At 32.8% G+C, this 17,392-nt stretch overlaps 1 protein-coding gene across 1 annotated transcript; it reads left to right on the top strand.

The window, feature by feature from the left end:
• The first annotated feature begins 1,219 nt into the window (after positions 1-1,219).
• On the top strand, positions 1,220-17,114 carry LOC139519268 (uncharacterized). Its single transcript, XM_071311232.1, has 3 exons — positions 1,220-1,571; positions 14,112-14,478; positions 15,095-17,114. Exons 1-3 carry the CDS (start codon positions 1,248-1,250, stop codon positions 15,472-15,474), a joined length of 1,071 nt encoding a protein of 356 aa, XP_071167333.1. The 5' UTR covers positions 1,220-1,247; the 3' UTR covers positions 15,475-17,114.
• The last annotated feature ends 278 nt before the right edge of the window (positions 17,115-17,392 follow it).

The following is a 17,392-nucleotide window of genomic DNA, read 5'->3' as shown; positions in this document are numbered from 1 at the left end:
CTAGGAAGATTTTTGAGTTTGACGTATTGTATAGACACCTTTCTAATGTTGGAGACTTCATGTTGCATTCTATGTGTCTTTGATTATTTTTATCATTGGGTTACTGTCTCATTTGATTGATAAATGTTTTAGTTTGTGTTAACTAGTTTATGCCTAGCATGAAGGCGAACAAAGTTTATACCTGGAATAAGGGAGAACTAAAGTTTATACCAGACATGAGGGCGAATTAAGTTTTATCTGGGATTAGGGCGAAATAAATTGACCACAACCTGGAAAAAAAGATGCAGAATGAAACATAATTTAGAAATTAATGACAGTGGGATTTATGCTTATGCTATTTCTGTAGAAACAAAATAAACATTTTCCAATTGACCAAACTACGTGTTTACATAACAAGGGATGTGTTTACCTGCACTTTGAAAACTAGAAATTGACTTTACCGTGAAAAATTATGATTCTGTTTATATTTGCCCCGTTATTGCGTACCTTTTCATAAACATTTACCCACTGTAATGTTTTGGGTAATTCAGACAAATTTGAAAAGTTTGAACTATATAAAAAAAAAGAGACACTCGTTGTGTTACTCATACATCACTTTAGCAAGGCAAGGAGTGGTAATAAAAAATTAAAGACTAACATATGATTGTGTGTTTTCTTCATGTCGACCACTGCATTTTCTAGCAGTATTCATGCATCTTGTATAAAGAACAGTGTACCAACTTGTACAATGTTAAATTTCCTTTAAATTTTCTTGTGGTTGTCATTTTTGTACAAAACATAGATTTATTTTTCTCAAAAGTATATAATATTGTACATAATCATATGGAAAAACAAATATGCATAGATCATAAAATGTTTTTCATTTTATTAATAAAAACACATTTTTTTTTCTGATTGTTTTTAATTGAAGTTAAGGTATTAAAAGAAACATCAAACAATATAAACGATTGTATTATAACAAACCATTGTCATTCTCCTATTGTTGATAGACAATTTTATTTGATTAGGCTTTCACACGAACTCTATGAGTCTCGGCATCGGTAAAATCAGGATATGTATTTGATATCATAGTAAAATCTCATAGATATTGACATATCTTCCTTTAAAAGCTGGATCGGAAAATTATTGTTTTGTTTTATAACTGAGCCGTGTCTATAGAAGAAGTCACGGTGCATTGGCTGGAAAATTCTGCCTTACCTAGCTAATTAAAAATAGTTGGATTACATAGAACAATACAGATCTAAAAGATGATCTGGAAATATTTGAATTTTGTCATCTCGTGGTATGTGTTGTACTACTATATTTATTGTGCTCCAGTGGTCAGTCAAAACATCATTTCTAATTATTTCTTCAAAATAAACTGTTCTACTATATCAGATGGTGCAGTTTCCCATACTTACAACACAATCGAGTGCGCCTCAAAATGTATTTCAGATGATTTATGTGAAGGATTCCAGGCTTATAAAATAAGTTCTACAGTAACACTTTGTGTCTTATTCAATATCAGTTCAGCAATATATGTCTCCAATCAAAAGGAAAAGACTTACATTAAAACAGAGTTAGTATATCAAGTAAGTAAATTTTGGTAGTTTTTACGATATAAGAGTTTGTGAACTTATATTAAAATTATTTAAAGAAAAATATTTTTGTCTATTTCATATCATTTGAATATTTAAATTTTTAATAAGGATATAACACAGCAAGATTATTTTCAATGTCATTGTATCACGTAATAAAGAGAGTACGTACCCATTGGTGGACCCATTGGTGGACGACAGATGTTTTCTGGTTGTGGTCGAGTTGTTGTCTCTTTGACACATTACCCATTTCCATTCTCAATTTTATTAATTTCAAGAGTGTCAATCAGGGGAGGTAGAAGTGTAGATACATTATGCATGTTTTATGTTGCCAATTTAATATTATTTTTCTAGAATTGCAAGTAAGAAATTCCGGTATAAGAAGAATTTTCAGGTCTTCGCTTCAACCTTTAAGTCAGTACTTCCATGTTATAGTCAAATGCCATTCACATTCAATTATCTAGCGTCAAAGACTTCACTAACCACCGTCATTTAAAAAGTGAAAGGGAGAGCAGTCTTTTCCTTATCATTTTATCAAAACTCTGTAGTGCCGCAAAAAACTATAACGGCTCATTTTACAATAGTTCATGGAGAACAACATGAACTTCTCCTGGTTCTAGGCTGTACTTAAATTTTTGAGAAATACAATTTTGAAAATATACTCGAGTCTATGAAACATTTACAGTTGCATTTTCAAAAAGTGGAATCTTAACTATTATAACATATCAGAATAATATTTTTTAATACTTAAAGCTACAATATTGAAGAATTTTGAATAGGGAATACATCCTTAATCTATACCTAACTGTCGTCGAAATTAAATTGGGGTATATTCTTTGAGCATCAAACTAGATAAATATAGCATATTACAATATTGGTTTATGGAATATTTTAAGCTGATCAACATTGCATTATCTTGGTAGTTGAAACATCTTGTTTACACCCATTGATGATCAGATTTTATCATGAAATTAATCACATTTCCGACATTTACACTACTCAAGACTGAGATGTGGTTTTTATACACGACAGAGAACTCAACTTTCGCGGAACTCTTTTTAGTGTTATGATATATAGATTTCGACATCAACTATAAAATTGAGAATGGAAATGGGGAATGTGTCAAAGAGACAACAACCCGACCAAAGAGCAGACAACAGCAGAAGGTCACCAATAGTTTATATAGAGCAGAACAAAGTTATATAGTTTCAAATTATGCAGCAGTGTATCCTAATCTAGACTTTCCTTACGATATACGTTGGCATTTGTTTTGTTTTGATAATAAACATGATTGAAGAAAGGGCTAGACACACACAAAACAAGATCTAAGAAGATACTGATACATACTGTTTTCGGAAGAAATAAATCATACTTTGTAAAATTTAATTGAAACATCAAAATCTCTGAAACTAACCTCATCAGGATGCTTATGTTATATCGATTACATATTTGTTACGTTTTAAGGACGCGTCTTTCAATAGACAATCACCATTCTAACTGTGATCCTCTTGTTTTCAACTTGTTCCTTTATTCATATCAGTAGACTTCATATTGGAGATTTATTTGGTACTGCATATTTAAATAAGTCTTTCTCATGTCTGAACCGTGATCAGCTTTCCGATTGTGGAGTTCCATTTTTACGAAACACCATTCAAGAAGAGCCTTCATATGGAGTATATATCTCTAAGTTAATACAATATTCCATATAAAACGTTCCCTATGCATGATATATTGTTGTCATTTTAACACCGGTCATTTTAACACCACTTTTACATTAGGGTTATATCTTGGCGGTCAGCTTTTATTGGTCGAGGAATCTGGAGTGTACGAAGAAAAAACCGACAATCATGGTCAATTTACTTTGAAGTTAAACTCATCCGCCAGGTGCGGGGTTCCAACTCAACTCATCAGTGAGTGATTCAGTGGATGGTCACTTGGCCAGCGTTCCTTATCGAGATTTCCTTGATAGAGCCAGGGTTACCAGAAGATACTGAACTAAAGGTTATTAGTTGTAAAGTTGAAGCTGTAGTGGTCATCAATAATGTTGGCATGAATAATCATTGATAAATTGTCAAAATCAGAAATTAACTACAAGACTTTGAATTGTTTGAAATACTAAGTATTTTCTACCCCAGGAATTGATTCCTTAACTGTATTTGGAAAAAACTTTCAGATTTTAAGTCCGCAAATTAATGCCCTTCAACTTTGTTTGGCCTTTTTAACTTTTTTGATTCAGGCGTCACTGATAAGTTTTTTTGTACCTTAGAAAAAGTCTGGCATACAAAATTTTAATCCTAGTTTCTACGATGAATTTATTTTAAAGTACTAGCAATCCTTTCGAAGAGTGACAGCCGTAATCACAGATGTTTCATCGTCATGAAATATTTGTGTTAAAGATAGCCACGAGTATGTCCCAGTTGTAATTATTTTACAATCCCGTCCCCTTTTTGTCGATTGTGCCAATTTCGAATGATACGTAACGCCGAATGTGTAAACTTATCACGAACAACATGACGGGTGCCACATATGAAGCAGGATCTATATACTTATTCCTTTTCCCCTGTCTCTTTTTACACACGTTAGTCAAACTGAAATGGTCTTCAACTTAGAAACAATATTTATCAATAGAATGTCATAGCATGCAAATAATTAGATAAGCTATTATGATACAATTCAATCACACGTATATATTACGAGACAGGAAAACAGACTGGAACAAAAGCAGATATTCGAAGGAGAAAAGAAAAGAATATGTGTGTATATGTTTGTAGATTACTAAATCCAAATTATTTTCAAGATAAAACAAGGAAGCTGTTTTAGTCCATTCAATAAATTAAAAAAAAAAAAACTTTCTAAAATTTTCTTCATTTTGCTTTTTGGTCAACATGTTACTACCAGATGCTTTTATTTCAAGTTACACAAGAAAGACATTTGGTGAACACTCAAGACTTGACGATGTTTCTTATTCTTTGGAAAGGCACACAAATAATTTGTCTAGGAAACATGAAAATCAAAATAATCTATATCGCTGAATGCCACATTTTTTTGACATTTGCGATGGAATCGAAAATGTTAAAAATTTAGGTACAAAAACGGATGTGTTACTAGTAGGAAAAATATAAAAGGAAAACCAATTTAACCTAACTCGGTTGATTTTCACAGCTTATTATAGAAGCATGAATTTTCTATTATAAATATCTACACGTTCTTTTCCAAATACATTATTTTCCCAATTGAAAATTGATATTTGAAAACTATAACTATTATTATCTATTGTACGGTTTTAATCCTAATACTTAAAAACTGTATTAAACGCAATTTCATGCCTTTAACCTAATTCTATCACTTGGACCGTTACAAAAACTATTTCCTATTAACATTTGAGTTTTAAAATGTTGCTGACATGCACATGACAAACTGTACAAATAACTTGATAGGAGAATAAAGACAAAATAGACAAGAAAAAATAACTTATCAAGCATCGGAACTTTTTCAATCAACTATTAGTTCTTTGTTTTGAAACAGTGGGAAATTTAAAGGATTACGTAATATTTCCAAATCAATTTTACTAAGGATTAGTGTTTTATTCGTTAGTTACATGGTATGTTATTCTTTATTTAGTCTAAACTATTCAAGTATAGTGTGTGTTAATATTGAATTAGCGCATCAATTTGATTGGAATACAGATTATATGTGTCCCGCAGTCGCTTACAAGGAACTGAAAACACTTCATTCTTAATTTCATTCTAATAATGATTACGTCATCCAATAGAATTCGTTCTAAAGAAATTCAAAAGGTATGAAACGCGACCATACCGAATACGTCTTAAAAACAGAAAATAGAACGGAGCGTCTTCAAATCCAAGAGAATCATGAACCTAGTCAACACTTCTGGGTTGACATGAATTATCCTTAATATGGTCATAATTATAAATCAAATTAACTGTTTACAAAACATTGAATTTTTTAAATACTATAAGGCTTTTATACCTCAGGAATAGAGTACATTAGCTGTATTTGGCAAAACTTTTAGGAATTTTTGGTCCTCCATGCTATCCAACTTCGTACTTTATTTGGCCTTTAACACTGTTTGATTCGAGCGTCACTGATGAGTCTGGTGCAAATACAAAATTTCAATCCTGGCATCTATGATGAGTTTATTAAACTAGACTCTATTAAAATTAGATTGGAAGCGTAACGAGTTCTCACCTTAATTTATCGATACCAAAGTCCCATTTAAAGTTTCTACTTTGTAGTTTATCAAAGACTTCAAAGATAGAATTTGTTTATGGAAAATTTACGGTAAAGGTAAAAAACAGTTCAACACTACCAAAATACCATCTTAAATATGGATCCACTTGTATCATCTGTCAATGAGACCACAGTTCCATCACCTGTCAATGAGACCACAGTACCATCGCCTGTCAATGAGACCACAGTACCATCACCTGTCAATGAGACCACAGTACCATCACATGTCAATGAGACCACAGTACCATCACTTGTCAATGAGACCACAGTACCATCGCCTGTCAATGAGACCACAGTACCATCGCCTGTCAATGAGACCACAGTACCATCACTTGTCAATGAGACCACAGTACCATCACTTGTCAATGAGACCACAGTACCATCGCCTGTCAATGAGACCACAGTACCATCACCTGTCAATGAGTACCATCACCTATCAATGAGACCACAGTACCATCACCTGTCAATGAGACCACAGTACCATCACTTTTCAATGAGACCACAGTACCATCCCCTGTCAATGAGACCACAGTACCATCACTTGTCAATGAGACCACAGTACCATCACTTGTATCATCACCTGTCAATTATAACACAGTACCATCACTTGTCAATGAGGCCACAGTACCATCGCCTGTCAATGAGACCACAGTTTCATCATCTGTCAATAAGACCACAGTACCATCGCCTGTCAATGAGACCACAGTACGATCTTGAATATTGATTGACTAGCATCACCTGTACGTGAGACCACAGTACTACTTAAATATAGATCGACTAGCGTCACATGTCGGTGAGACAACAACACAATCTCTAACATTAATTGACTAGAACTACCTGTCAGTGAGACCACAATACCATCTTGAACATGGATTGACTAGCATCACATGTCGGTGAGACCACAATACCATCTTGAACATGGATTGACTAGCATCACATGTCGGTGAGACCACAATACCATCTTGAACATGGATTGACTAGCATCACATGTCGGTGAGACCACAATACCATCTTGAACATGGATTGACTAGCATCACATGTCGGTGAGACCACAATACCATCTTGAACATGGATTGACTAGCATCACATGTCGGTGAGACCACAATACCATCTTGAACATGGATTGACTAGCATCACATGTCGGTGAGACCACAATACCATCATAAATTTTGATTGACTAGCATCATCTGTAAGTGAGACCACAGTACCATCTTGAACATGGATTGACGTGTATCACCTATCGGTGAACCCACAATAACTTCTTAATATATTGAGAATGAAAATGGAGAAATGTGTCAAAGGGACACAACAACCCGATCAAAGAGCAGAAAACAGCCGAAACATGAATTGACTACCTGTCAGTGAAACCACAATACATAGCTCCACCTTTCATTGAGACCCCAATATCATCTTACATTTAGAATGACTAGCATCATTTTTCAGTGAGACGACAATACTTTCATAAATAGGATTTGACTAACATCTTCTTTCAGTGAGACCCCATATTCCCAATTTCCATTCTCATTTTTATCAACATTACAGATTATTTGGACAATACACGAACGGGAATAACATGAAAATAAGAAAAAAATAAATGCAGATGAGCAAGATAAGTTGTATCAATATACGATTTTCAACAGAGAATACGTCAAACTAATTAAAATTATAACATGCTAACTCACATCTACCAGAAATTGATATATGGTTCTCCGGAAGGAAATGTATATCTTATTTAGAATGAACCGAGTTGGCTTAACAACTGACATCTACACCAAACTCTAGACTATATGCATAATTATAGACAATGGAATTCGTGAATTTGTCTTTCGACATATCGAAGAGATGATAAATATTTAAATAAGTACATATCTGGAACCTATAGCTCAGTCAAAATGTGTCAAATCGATCATATGTGGGTTCCAAATTGATTTATACTAATGATGTGGTGATGCGTTGCAGACAGAAAGGCCAACATAACTTAACTCAAATATCTTTCACTTAATCTAAATTTAATCAAGTATGTCAGTATCACTATATCTGAGTAAATTCAATCTAATTTTTAAAACCTTGTTAGTAAAGATAAAAAAATATAAATCACCAAAAAGGGGACTTTAGCAGTATTAAACAGCGATCAAATATTCAATTTACATTTATTATTTGTTGATGTGTCGTTGGTTTATAGTGCGGTGACAGAAGTGTAAAAAGTCGTCTAGATCGTGAGTTTAATCTCCCCAAATAACACACGGCTAAAAATGGTCTTAACTTAAAGACAAATATGTCTTCTTTAGTTTTTGCCCTGTCGTCAGAATTTCGTACGGTCACTTTTTTTTCTAAAAAGTCGTTTTAATGACTGGTAGTATATTGGAGAGTTTCAACCCCCCTTTTTCAAAATGAAAAAATGTGTATGTTTGCTTACATTTAATTGAAATAGTTTTTCCTGAAGCTATTTTTATATGTCAAAATATTCCATTCAGTATTTTATTTTCTTCTAATCTATAAAATTTGCGAAGTTTAGACTATTTGAAATTGAGGTAATTTTAATGGCAAATTCAGACTCAAACTTTAGTTTCCTCTTCATAGTAGTAATAAAAAATATCCCATAATATTTTAAGCATATAATATTTAATAAAACTAATTAGTTTCTATGGCTTTGTTTTGATGACTCACCCACTATGATAGTTTAAAAAATAATTTTGAAGTATTGTCCTGCATGACACTTGATTTTTACCTGAAATTGATATTTTTCATAAGGTTAAGGTGCTTTAAACATTTTATAGGTTGAAAACTTGATTTTTGAAGTTTTGTTTATAAAACGTCGTTTTAGGATTTTTTTTGATAAAAAAAATCTCAATGATTAAGGTTTATGTATAAAAACAAACATTACTAAAGCCAAAACAGTATCATTTATATATAGGTAGAGTTTAGAAATAGAAAAAAATGTCAAAATTGAAACCCTCCCAAACTTTCACAGATTTTTACATATGACCTTTGACCTCAATTTTTTTTAAAATGTGACCACATCAAGTCCTGACGACAGGCATATTATTATAGTACACGATTTCCTCTTTCCAATGATATATTATGTAGGTGTGTGTTCGGTGGGGAGATTAAATTCCAAAAAATCTGCCTTCAGTCACCGCACTATTACTGGTAACTCAAAAAAGGAAAATCCACAATGAATTGTTCATGTTTATTGTGCAAGTTTCTAATCAGCTGTCATTATTTTTCGTCCATTCCCTATGAATAAAAAATATTTGTTTTATATTTCTATTTTTTAATTTTCTAGTTCAAAGAAACAGGTTAAACCATATAATGTAATTTTGTCAAATAAAACCGCAAAATGGATTAAATCCTTGGTATATTACTTAGTTCGCCCCTTTGTTTTGTAGGGTTATTATATTCTGTGTGATATAGACTTGGACTAATGTTTGTTTTTCAACGTTATTTTTTTTTAATCTATATGTTGTTTGCTTGCCCCTTCTATTTTTGGTATCTTGTCTTCCTTATTTCATATTTTTGTTTTTCTGCAATAGTCACTTATTAGGAGCTTCTAAGTAAGACTGAAATGAAACTATATATTTTTTAAACTTCAAGTCTGCTATATAAATTATGACCGCTCAAAAATAATTCAAATATTTGCAACTATGCTATCCCATCAAACTTTAAATAAAGGATACAACAGATACAGTCAAGTCTACTTCATATCTGGACTTTCATTTAGAAATTAACAACTGATGGACAGATGAGACCAAAAGTAGGAGATAAATTGCTTTCCAATTGTGAAGTTTCCATTTCTACGTAGCAAAATTCCAGCAGTGCCTGCCTATGGAGTATGTGTTCCCCATTTGAAACGATATTCCTCTCAAGATTCTCTTAATAGTGGATATCTGCTCACAAGGAATCTTTGGAATTAAGAAATCCTAGTAAAGTTGGATCTATACTACAGCAGTTTTACTGATGCCATCGTGGTCGGACAACTTTTTTAACATCAAAATGGACTGTGCAACCACACATTTTAAGTTATGTGTAGCCTAAGCCTATTGCTTAACGTAGGTACTATTAGTTATCTTGGTGTAATCAGGGGTGTACAGAATTTTACACCGTTGTTGAAAATTCATACACCCTGACGCGCAGTTATCTTGGTGTAATCAGGGGTGTATAGATTTTACACCGTTTTTGAAAATTCATACACCCTGAACAATTCCTTTACTCATTTTGAAACCATTTTGAAAATTGTAAAAATGGTAATGAAAAATTCCAGCGTAATATTATTTCAATGTCCATGTTGCTGCACATTGTCATTTTCTTCTTCTTATTTTTTTTCTAAATTTTATTTTTTTCTTTATTTTGGGAAAAAAAAATTTTTTATTTTTTTTTGCAAAATTTTATTTATCCCCGGGTGAACAAGGGTGGGGTGTTATTTACACCGGGGTAGTCAACCAATCAGATTGCAGTATTTTTGCTGCATAAGAAATAAAATTGTTTACATACATGTTATTAGTTTGATTCGTTTGATTTCGTGTAGGATTTTATTTAGTAAATTTATGATCCTTTTTGATTTTCGAAATTAAGAGGCCAAAAACAATGTAGCTTTATTATTCCTTATCCTTTATAGTGTGACTTCGTGTGTGGCGTTTTCAAAAAGTTTCATAAAGATTTCCCTTAGTTATCTATTCATAGAAGGTTTCCAATACATCAGAGTATTGTCTTTTTTAAAGTTTTATTTCATTAAAACATTTAATTCAGCAATGACAATTTCGCTTTAATTGAAAAGTGAAGAAAAAAAAGCGAAAAAACACAATATATATTATGTCTGATGCTATCTTTTCTTTCCAGTATTATATTGTATTGGTTACTTTTGAAATCAACCGGATGAGAGTATCTATTACTAATTGCATGATGTATCAAAGAAAACTAGCGAAATTAAAGTTAATCGATTTAGCTGCGTAATAATTAGATCGAAAGTATACATTTCAATTTAAGTCATTTCATGTTTAATAGTATTATATGCAATTGTATTGCAGTTTACTTTATTATACGTTTGTATATTTAGTACTATAAAGGAAATCAATTAATGGACAATTTCATTTTGGTTTTATTTCTTTATATTGCGATGTTAAAAGCATGAGCACAGGTAAATCAGACATGGTACTTTCCAACGAGGACGCATAAACGAGACGTGGGAAATAAGTCAAGGTCACAGCAAGCAGCCAATGTTTTATTGAAGAATATATATATATATTCATATAACAGTCTAAAACAATGTTTCACGTGTCGCGTTATCAATTTTATTTCCTATTTCTTATTTTGTAGACAAAATGGCGTATAGCTTCGGTACATACATTAACCACACACACACACACACAAACAAACATATAAATGCGTTTAGTTAAAATATACTTTTTCACTTTTTTGGTCTTTTGGAAAATGTTGTTTGTGCTGTATGTAACCCTTATACCAAGAACTTTGGTTTGCATGCACACGTATAAAAATTGCAGTATTTTTTTTACCATGGCCATCGCAATTTTTGATTTTGACGTTGTTTTCAATTTAGACTTGTATATATTTTTTCGTTTGAACTTGTATTTTATTTGCCGTCGGGTTTATATGATACGTTCATCATTTTTCGACTGTTAATGCGTCTTAAGTAATTTTAGGAATCGAAACAGTATTTGGAAGGCCACATAATTTACCTCAATTTAGGATAAACTCTTGAATTTTGAAGAGTCCAACTAGGAGGAACGGATTATATAAACCTGTCAGTTTACATGTACTAGCCACTAAACATCACGTTGTCACGTGAGACCATCTTTGATAAAGCCGACGAGGTGAAGCGTTACTCGACAAACGAAGGCCATATTTTTATATAACCTTGCTAGTCAGCATGACATGTGAGTGGTCTATGGCGTTGGCCATATTGCAGGCGGTGTTGCCACGATGTCATTTCGGCAAGGGTTCGAATTCCAAATTTCCAGATCTAATAGCTATAATTAATAGATGATGTTTTCTCTCCTAGTACTAATAATGAAGATATCAACAAATATGCACAGAGTTAACTGACTCTTAATACGGAAATAGTTTCTAAAGTCGTTCATCACTGTTTGGTGCTCGTTTTTTCATTGACAGTTAACTAACAACTCCTTTTATTCATAAAATTCAATTAAATGCAGTGTAATCAAAACTGACGTCATGTTTAGTAAACAAACAATAGTAAAGTTTCATTTCATCATTTCTCATAGAAGCAGAATGTGGAAACATTCATTGCAAATATTTTCTATTCAAACATTATATTTACATTCAGCCAATATAACTCTCGGTTTTTATTTTTATAAATGCCAACCAACATGAACATGTCTGGCTAAAAACTTGATAAAAAGCATTTTATTTCTAGGATATATCAATGAATAAAAAAAAATCGAACTGCGGAATTCGAAAAGTAAACTTTTCATACACAACATGATAGATATATTATCGGAAATGAAAATCTATTCATTTAACATATAATAACCTGGTCACAGTGAACCTGGTATATAATTTGTTGACAAAATTCCGTCAAAGTTTGCTTGTCTTCTATTGAAGGAAGTGATGTCATATTTGGTGTTCAGCTTGATAATAATGAGTTGAAGCCTGTACTTAAAGTTTAAATCTTCTGTAGAGCCAATTCCTTATCGCCAACAGTTTGACATTTACAACACTCATTGTACTAGGACCACTTATTCTAGTTTTCAATGAAAGGAATGATTAGTTATGCTTTATGCAAACGCAATCGATAACATGTCAAGACCGGTTTTTGTCAGCAGCTTCTAATGATTCAGCGTTTAGCACATACTCTAGAGTAATGCGATGTAAAGACCCAGTCCCACTAGACCACGATCGCACCACGCCCACCGCGATCTAAAATAAAATAGAATAATAAGAGCGGCATGAAAATATAAATTTTCGTTGCTTTCATGATGCTACTACGTCCTCGTCACGCTTCTACAACGATCCCGCTACGATTAAACCACGTTCTCACTGCGCTTATTCTGCGACCTCACTACGCTTATCAAGATCTTTCTACGCTTATCACGTTCTCACTACGACCATACGACGAGTTATCCGATTGCAACACGATCTTACAAAGCTTCTACTGCGATTATAGCACATTCTTACCACGACTATACTTCGTTCATACCGCGATCTTTCTAGGTTTTCAGCAATAACTTCAACATCATGTTCCATATTAATACAGTTCCATTTCTTCTTCTATTTCTGATTAATACGTAGATTTCTCTGAAACAAAACAGCCATGCCATCAATATCTACTAGAAAACGTGGGCGTGGTGGTAGGAGTTGATGATAGGCAAATGGAGCTCTGATAGTAACGAAAACTGATCCAGTAGAAATGTCTGACCGACCAATCCAACCTAAATTACAACCTATTGCTGGTCCATCAAGCTCAAACGACGATATTTTAGTGAACGATAGCAGAGATGACACAGATGTATCAATAGGTATAGGAAGATGTGGTATGAGTGCCAATGAGACAACTCTCCATCCAAGTCACAATTTATAAAAGTAAACCATTATAGGTCAAGGTACGGTCTTCAACATGGAGCCTAGGCTCACACCGAACAACAAGCTATAAAGGGCCCTAAAAAAATACTAGTTTAAAACCATTCAAACGGGAAAACCAACGGTCTAATCTATATGAAAACGAGAAGCATGGTTGAGCCATTAGAGAAAATGGACACGAAGTACTAATTACATACAGAGAAACAAAACCTGGAGCGATTTGTATATATTTCATGTGAAAATGACAATGAGAATGATGGTCTAGTATGAACGTAGTGAGGTCGTAAGAAGAGCGTGATGAGGACGGCAAGGGCGTGCTAGAATCGTACTGTGGTCTTGAACAGCGTGATGTAAACGTGGTATGGTCGTAGTGGAAGCGTAGTTGGGTCGCGGTGAGAACGTGATGGATGGTCGTAGTGAGGTCGTAATAACGTCGCTGTGATTGTTTTGAACATGTTCAAAGTTGGCCACGATCATCACGATCTTGAAGACCTCACTACGACCGTGATATGACCTTACTGCGATCTACACGATCGTACTACGATCATCAAAATTTGCATTTTTTTCACAGATCGTAGTGCGATCGTGGCCTAGTGGGACTGGGGGTATAATATACGATGGTTACTTTTCGACTAATTCTACATTAATGAAACCCGTCAATTATATTTAACACTTACTATGCTCCTTTTTGGAAAAAGCTTAAAGAAAATATCTTTTCTTTCTTTCTAGTTTGATAAATGTAACACAATACCAGAAACGACACACGAAGGAATAGTCTCCATTGAAACAACACCACAAACTATAGTTAAAAGTTATTTTAGTTCTTATGAAACAACACAAGAAACGTCACCGAAAGCAACCACCGTTTCCCCGACAACGACCATTAGTTATACCTGTTCAGTAGATGCAGCAATATATAGCATCAGTAATGGAGAAATGTGGTTATTCTTTGACAAATATATTCAAATATATTCTTCTGTAAATGATTTGACAACATCCAATTTTCGGCGGGAACATTTGACATATATATTTACGGATGCACCTTCTAAGGTTGATGCTGGTTATTCTGATGGAACTAATACAATGCTTGTAAAAGGTAAGACATATAGTTGTTAATTTCTGTGGTTTTTTTGGTATCTTGTGGAGAGTTGTCTCATGGACCTTCTTTTTTTTTTTTTTTTTTTTTTTTTTTTTTTTTTTAAGATATAGGAAACACTTCACAAAGCAGATGTTACTCAACATCTCTTCATTCTCTGTATGACATGTTATAAAGCCCTAATATTAGAATATTAAGAGGAATAGTACAGCATTGTTTTTTGCTAAATGTGGGTGTTGCATTAATTGGATTCGAAAACAGGGTATAGCGTGTTACAACTAATTTAAAGAATCGGGAAGTAAGGTGAAGATATTTGAGAAAAATGTAATGTTAATGACGCTTTTGTTCTTATATGGTCTATGCAGAATGAGCAGACTCTAGAAATCAAATACAAATTATTACCTAGGAAATTTGCATGTAAACCCCAAACACAGATGATTGGAATTTTAGCTGTCAAAGTATTTTCATGTTGCGCAATTATAAGTCGTGGATCTAAACCTGTCAATGAACACATAGAATAATAAGCGTTTTTGTTAGCTAGGTTCTAGAAGTTAAAATCATATTGAGAATTAGATAACTTCTAGAGTTTATGCTTCATATTTTTTTTCCATTTCAGACCAGATGATCTACACCTATAGTACATTGACTCAAAGTTCTTCTATAAGTACTGTATCACTAGATAGTCATTTTGGACAGACAATGCCACAGACAGACATAGATGCTATAATCGTTAATGGTGTAGGTGACATATTTATATTTTCTGGTGATACTGTTTACCGTGTACAAAGTAGTTCTCTTTCTTCATTTCCTATTGACAATAACGGTAATACGAATTACTACAAAGCTTCAAATCATGCGCTGAGACCTACAACGGTCACTGCTGGAACAAAAGTGGACTCTACAACACATTATATATTTAATGGTAACCAGATTTTTGTATTTACGGAAGATAACAAAAGCTGGGCTAATATTGGTAGTATTTCGTGTAATTTATGACGGTTATTAGTTTGTAATTTCACTGTTATACTGTTGGTCCATTGTTACTTAACTTCTGCTGTCATGCACATGTGTTACTTTACTGTTACCATCATGCACATATGTTACTTATATGTTGCCGTCATGCACATGTGATAGTGTACTGTTACCGTCCGAAGATGCACATGTATTACTTTCATGTTACCGTCATGCAATTGTTAGTATACAGTTTTACGTTGATGCACATTTGAAAGCCAAACATTTACAACTAAAATACATGTGCATGTAACTAACTGTTGAATGGACAACAAATAAGTACCAATATATATGTTGTGTACAAGATGTAAGTTTGTACAAATTATAATTTGTACAGGGTTTTTGTACAAGTTATAAGTTTTTCGGCACATACCTTCTTGCACCAGGTGATAAAGGTTTATCTTCTAAAATGAACTAGTTTAATGTTTTAAATTCAAATGTATATACTTCAACCTCACATTTAGTGCTAGTCTCCTTGTCCTCAAACTGGAAATAAGGATACCTGAATGGTTTAAATTCTAATTTGATTTTTCTCCTTATACCATATTCGTACCCATAAAAAGTCTTTTTGTGGTCTTATAATGTTTTTTGTATTAATGCCCAGTATTAGAAGGTATGATAAAGTTGTGAAAATATGACAGAAATCTGTGAAACAAAAGACTGTGTGTTTGCATCATCCATTAGTGTTAAGCAGTTCCTAAAAACACTGATAACTTGTACAAAAAATCTGTACAAATTATAATTTGTACAACATTACAACTTGTACACAACATATACATAAAAATATAAACTGTCAGAACTATGAACAAAAATCAAAGAACTTTAAAGTATCCAAAAAGGCTGTTATAATTGTTTTTTTTATATGTTTGTCAGTGAATGATGGTATATAAAATGACTTTAATATTTGCAATATGTTTCATTGTTTCTATATTTCAAAGCATTTGACAAAATCCAAAAGCAAATACATTATATATACTCAAAAAGGGGTCGTTTCGATTTTTAAACTTCTTTAGATCTACATCCAATTAACCCGACACACGAATAGTCTTACACTTCAATAGTAAAGTAAACCTATGCAGCGTATGTAATCTACTCCATATATTTCAGGGTTGTCGTGGTTTTCAGACCATTAAAGAGATGCATGAATCTAAAATGACAATGCACCACATATTATTTAAAACGGTTCTTTCTGGAAAGTACTTAGCTAACAATAGTATAATTTACTTCAGTTCAATAAAATATGTTTAAATATGTTCAAATAAACTAAATCTGACAGTATAAAAATGCTCGTTATACGATAAAAATAGATAGCATTCACAGCTTGTATTCATTTTAATTCAATAAAAAAAAATCGCAAGTTGTCAAAAGAGACCATGTCTGTGCAGAATTAGCGCAATGTAAATAAGGAAATTAATTTAAATATGCAGCAGGGTAATTTATTGAAGATGAAATGTTGACAATTCAGTATAAATTATTTGCGTAACAGATACGGTTTTCTACATAATTGATAACAAAACAGAGACAAATTTACTCTGAAGGATTAATTCAGTATTGTTCTTTGTATTTTCTCCATGGGAAATTGATAATGGATATTTTATTTCTAACGTAAACAGTTGACAGTATTAAATTTACATGTCGTTTTCATTATTGAAGTAATTTTGTTTTCATTATCGTCAATTTCGTTCGATTTCCGTTTTATGAATAAATCACTTTTTTGAAAAGTAGTTTCTGTCAAATTTATTGCTTTTGGTGTTTAGACAAGGACTGACCATATTTAGTTGTGTATGTACATGAACTAGGTTTTGTCGAGAGAATAAATTAAAACAAGAGCCATATTAATCACATTCAAATGAAAGTTCCATAAGTGCATGAGCAATGGAAAATTCTGAGTTAATGTTTTAAT

Source organism: Mytilus edulis, chromosome 4 (assembly GCF_963676685.1).
Source record: "Mytilus edulis chromosome 4, xbMytEdul2.2, whole genome shotgun sequence".
In the NCBI taxonomy this organism is placed as follows: Eukaryota; Metazoa; Mollusca; class Bivalvia; order Mytilida; family Mytilidae; genus Mytilus; species Mytilus edulis.
This window is presented reverse-complemented; position numbering and strand designations above follow the sequence as displayed.

What these genes read in the sequence shown, in the direction of transcription:
- LOC139519268 (XM_071311232.1), top strand. Translation starts at nt 1,248, where the DNA reads ATGATCTGGAAATATTTGAATTTTGTCATCTCGTGGTATGTGTTGTAC. An exon ending in AAACAGAGTTAGTATATCAA is followed by an intron (nt 1,572 to 14,111) that starts GTAAGTAAATTT and finishes CTTTCTTTCTAG; the next exon opens with TTTGATAAATGTAACACAAT. An exon ending in TAATACAATGCTTGTAAAAG is followed by an intron (nt 14,479 to 15,094) that starts GTAAGACATATA and finishes TTTCCATTTCAG; the next exon opens with ACCAGATGATCTACACCTAT.